Source organism: Patiria miniata, unplaced genomic scaffold (genome assembly GCF_015706575.1).
Source record: "Patiria miniata isolate m_02_andy unplaced genomic scaffold, ASM1570657v1 HiC_scaffold_1, whole genome shotgun sequence".
Classification (NCBI taxonomy): domain Eukaryota; kingdom Metazoa; phylum Echinodermata; class Asteroidea; order Valvatida; family Asterinidae; genus Patiria; species Patiria miniata.
In genome coordinates, this window is record NW_024037047.1 from 16,515,217 (window position 1) to 16,520,503 (window position 5,287).

At 38.9% G+C, this 5,287-nt stretch overlaps 1 protein-coding gene across 1 annotated transcript; it reads left to right on the plus strand.

The window, feature by feature from the left end:
- The first annotated feature begins 204 nt into the window (after nucleotides 1-204).
- Nucleotides 205-3,096, plus strand: LOC119731045 (lactadherin-like). Its single transcript, XM_038204073.1, has 5 exons — nucleotides 205-250; nucleotides 1,138-1,260; nucleotides 1,745-1,886; nucleotides 2,115-2,280; nucleotides 2,950-3,096. Exons 1-5 carry the CDS (start codon nucleotides 205-207, stop codon nucleotides 3,094-3,096), a joined length of 624 nt encoding a protein of 207 aa, XP_038060001.1.
- The last annotated feature ends 2,191 nt before the right edge of the window (nucleotides 3,097-5,287 follow it).

A 5,287-nucleotide genomic window follows, 5' to 3' on the forward strand; every position in this document is an offset into this window, starting at 1 on the left:
CAAGAATAACAACCAATCTGAACATGTTATAACCTCGCCAGATGATTTACGCTCGCTCCTGATTGGCTAGCGGGCAATCATTAGCATTTTCAGTGATATGTTTTGTTGCTAATTGAGTCCGGGCGTTTGTGAACACGGAGTCGTTTGTGTACTCGGAAATATACTATCAAACCAATGCATTCTTGATTCATTGCAACCGGGAGAATGGACGGAGCAGTAGCTTGGATTCTGATGGTCTCAGCAATGGCAGGTGGGCTTGAAACTTCCTATTTGACTGAACCCATTTATGGTATCATATAGTGAAAGGCCAGACTGAACTAGCCGCTTGGGTAGTTATTTCTATGAGGTGCACATGAAATGACACAAACATGATAATTGTTTATATCATGTCGAGACATGAGGATTACGTTTAGATTGTTATGCTTAATAGGTACCGAACATATTTCTCAGACCCACAAAGAATTATATCGGTGCCGAAGGAGGTCGCAACTAGTATCCATTAACCATATCAGTCTTAGGAGGCGAGGGGGACATTGTTCACATTATAATATTTTCAACCCAATATGTCTCAACCAAGTATCTTTCAATCTGGCAGGAATGGTGGTTTACCACAAAATCATATTTTGGTTAAAATGTGTCCCATATTTTTATGTTATACTTCAAAATCGTTGCTCTTTTTCTTATACGAACTGTCAAAGGTACTCTCAAAGAAATTTTGCAGAAAAGATGAAGAATAAAAGCGTTTTTTTCGGGCCAATGGCGGCCATATTGGATTCCCAGCATGCAAAGTTGTTAGACAGGTGACCATACATTTCAGTTTAAGTGAATATTTGACAGACTTGATCAAAGAAAACGAAACAATATTTGAAAATCCAAAATAAAAGTAAGAAGAAACCCCAAACTTTTGACGATCCGCCGAAGCGTTCTCCAGTTTCGAAAAGTTTTCAGTTGATTAACCTTGCTTTACTTTTTTAAGCTCGCGTTTTGTTTTTATCTTTCTGCAATGAAAATGTACAGTACTGGTCTCAGGCCATCAAATCTGTTTCATCGGATTGGAGTTCAACCCACATTCTTTTATCCCACCGCGTTGGTTCTTACTGTACAACGAACCGTGTGGGTGTACTGCTATACGTCTAGGTGGGGTGGACATTCCTGCTTCGTCGTACCGCAAGGGGGCGCCCTGCTACCTAGAAAAGCTGTTCCTGAGCGAGGATTCTATTAAAATTCAAGCCTACTTCAACTGTAGTCGTGCGACAACAGGTAGGCTAATAATCTATGAGTGGTTTTGGTACAGTCAATCTTACCTTGACTGTACATGTACCGAAAACCAGTTGCAGAAATATCTGATCTGATCACGTGATGACTGATATTCATCACCGTCAAATCTCAGCGGATTAGACGAACTTTTTTGTTAAATTGAAACGCTAATAGCAAAATACATGAACAAATAAACATAACAAAACAATCTGAAGTCTATGTCTCAGAAGTAAGAGATACTAGTTTAGTTGCATGATACCATAATTATGCGGGTTTTTATTCTTCTTTATCCCTTAAATATTAAAGCCTATTCTAAACTGTAGGCCTGCGACGCATCGTCGGATTAAATCTGCACAATTGCAAAGGAGGCTTTAGATGTATATTTCAGTCTTGGAAGATTAGAATGTGTAGTGAGATGATTGTTTAAGAATGTTCTGGTTACATGAAGATACTGAACTAATTTCATCTTGTTCTGTTTTACAACCAGTAGTTGAGTGCTCGAGCCCAGAGCCCCTCGGTCTTGAAGACGGTACCATCACTGATGACCACATCACATCGTCACGCTCTCACAGCAGATGGCCTGCCAAAGAGGGACGGCTGAACTATCACGGTGGATGGAAAGCATATGGGTAGGTAGTATACGTGGGGAATACTTAACCCGATACAGTATTCGCATGACCTCTATACGCATGAACATGGCATGACATCAAATCCACTTGCAAAATGGGATTCAGAAACCTGCCAACAAAATAAGTTTGAATGATCGAGCTCAGTTTTGTCAATCTATCGAATCATGAGTCGGTTTGTTTGCAAAGTAGGGATATTTCACACTTTCTTTTTCACCTCTGCCTACACAGCAGTACCGATCCATGGATCGAGGTAGACTTCGTTGAGACTACTCCGGTGGCTGGTGCCATCACACAAGGCGGCGGCGAAAAGTATGTGACGCTGTACAAGGTGGCTTATAAGAAGCAACCTTCATCCGACTATAAACACGTAACAGATGGAAGCGGAAACATCACGGTAAATAAATTACAATCATCCCATGTTTGTTTTTGTATTTGCTGCAAATTTATGATATTCTGTGCGTTTTCTCAACAGTTGGACAGTCGTCATTCTTTGTCCATATAAACCTTTTCGGTTTTTTTATATGTTCTTTTACTATAAAAAAAAAACGCTGAACAAACTAACACGTTAGAAAATGAAATACATTTGGATTGATTTGAAACTGTTGCCTTTCTTAGTCTTACAGAAGTGTCAACATCCAAACAGTAAACTGGCATACTCGTCTTTAAAGACAAACTTGCTACTTTTGTTTCTCGAGCTTAACTCTGAAGAAAATAGATATTGATTTAAATTTACAACACTTGTTAACTTTTGAATGAGACACCAACCAGGTTGCAGACGCTTAAAATAAAAAACTTGTTGTTTTCCTAAAAATTAACACTCATAGGTCAAAATGCAGTAGGAGAAAAATAATCGAATATGTTAAAGCGCAAGGCTGTTAAAAAACAATTACAAGGAAACATTTTAAATCAACAATATTCAATTATTATTCGTTATTTGCTCTTTTAAATTAAACTCTTTTTTTTAATACCTGATGAAACTGTTCACCATCACTCAATATTTGAATACAAATTGTTTTTCTTTTGTTTTGAAATAAACTTTAGGATGCACTTCTTTTCGTTACAGGTGTTTACTGGTAACACTGACGTCGACACACCGGTCACTAACCTGTTTGAAGAGAGTGTGTTGGCGAAGGTAGTGCGCATTGAGCCAACTGCGTGGCACGTTGGCGCTGCTTTGCGATTGGAGTTGCTTGGATGTCGTCGAGATTAATTCAACTACGACAATGAATATGGTTCTCTCTCCATTTTACAGAAACCGAATAGTTCAAACGGACAAGGGGAGATTATTTGTTTTATGTAAGCATGTAGAAATGGCTTGAAGATAACTATACGGTGATTACCAGATTATTTTGAAAGAAATATATATATATAAATAAATGTGATGAATCCCATCCGGGGGATTATGAATTATTGTGTGCAAGGCTAGGACATTGGGCTGATGGCTTCAGGATTGACTTTGCTATTCAAATATTTCTGATTCAATGTTATTAAAAACACTGCATGGTTGTGATTGAGAGTTTCTTTGAAAGAATACCAAACAGTGTTGCTATACAAAATTTAATAATTTCCACCGTGAACAGGCGTAAAATACAACATGACACGCACATTTGGTGAAAGTCTTTAAAAGTCAATTTAGCGATTAATCTTAGCCGTTTTGGCCTACTAGTTGTTGTCCTTAACACTTGTTTACTTTATTGGTGAATGTTACAAAGTTTGAATGCAATACGAATTATTAAGATTACTGTGACCTTTGTTGATGGTCAACTGCCCTTTGTTTTAGGTGGTTTTTTTAGGTCTGCATTGTGTTGCATAAAGGCATCTTTGTGAATTTTAGCTCAAAGGGGCACCCACAGTGTAATTTGGCTATGTTTGAATGATGAATGTGTGGAATATGGAATATTTTGACCGCACTGTGTGGCGCGCTACAGCAAAGTGGCACAGCGGAGAGGATTACAGATGTGGCAACATTGGTCAGTACTCCTAAACGATTCTACGGAGTAAGTAAAAAAACAAAACTTGCTCACATGGAAGAAAGGACTGATATAAAATAGCCTGTGAAATTATTTCGCCTAAAATTGTATTATTTAGAGCATACTAATTAACAAAAGTTGGTTTGACGGGCACACTGTAAAGATTACACATCCACTTAGACATCGCTGGGAGAATTGATGTTGCGGACAGCGAGCGAGCAGGAGGTAAATTACTTGTGCTCTGCGTTTTTGGTAATGCTTGTGCACGATTTGTACATAGTCGTATGAGCTGTGCTGGGGTTACACTGGCATGTATAGCTGATGTGTAGCAAGTACAAGGCTGTATTAACTAGCTGTACGTTGCTGACTGGCTTGCATGGTCGATGCGTAGCGGGTACAAGGCTGTACTACTGTACATTGCTTATTCTGCTGTACATTGTTTATGCTGTTGTACATTGCCTGTGCAGTTGTACATTGCTGATGCTTGGGCGCATTGTAGACAATGTGATGCATTGCTGACTCTGCGATGCATTGCTGACATTGTTGTGCATTTCGGATGCTGTTGCACATTGCTGCTGCGTGCAGTAGACTTGGCTCATCTCTCCAATAGTTAAAAGACCCAGGTAACAGAACAACCACGCCTATTAATTCCAATTACTGTTGAATAAATTATGATCATTGTTGATTGAGGTCACCGACAATTCTGTGGTAGGTGTCTCTGTTACAGGTTCATTGTGCAATTAACAGGGTTTTTAACAATCATTCACAATCGGGCGGTAGGTTTCCACCAAAACGGACCTGCACCCTTAGCCTTGAAGGTCGCTCTGAGTGATCTCTCGGCTAGTGAAGAGCCTTGGTTTGAGAAGATTGTCTTCACCCCAATATATGAGTCAGATTTTTCCTAACAGACTTGGGTTGGCCAGGGGAGTTCCCGCCACAAATGATGCCAGAAGTGGGATCGATGATTGTGATTGATTAAGTTGATTTCTGTGTTGATTTCAGTGGTAATTGTTTTGAAGTATAAACGAAGTCTCGAAGGGTTCAGTGGGCACCTCACATTATGCACACTACCTCAGATTTTTGGCAATTGTCGTTCTAAGTACCTTTAGGCTTGACAATATTAAGTTATCTGGCGTTATTTCTGGTTGCATTCTAGGTGCATCGGAGGTTGTGATATTTTGGTGATATAAAGCGTTGTAAGAACATTTTGTAATTTATTGCGTTTTTATGTGTATAGTTTTATGGGTAGTAAATAAAGGTGACTGTGTGTTAATCAGTACAATTATTTAGTTTCATCTCACTTGTGTAATATGTCATTCAAGTGGCATACTCATCTTTCAAAAACACAAGCACTGTTGTAACTATTATAAACTATTGATTTAATACTCAAATACGACACATGAATAAGTGCATTAATGTCAGGGTTAGCCA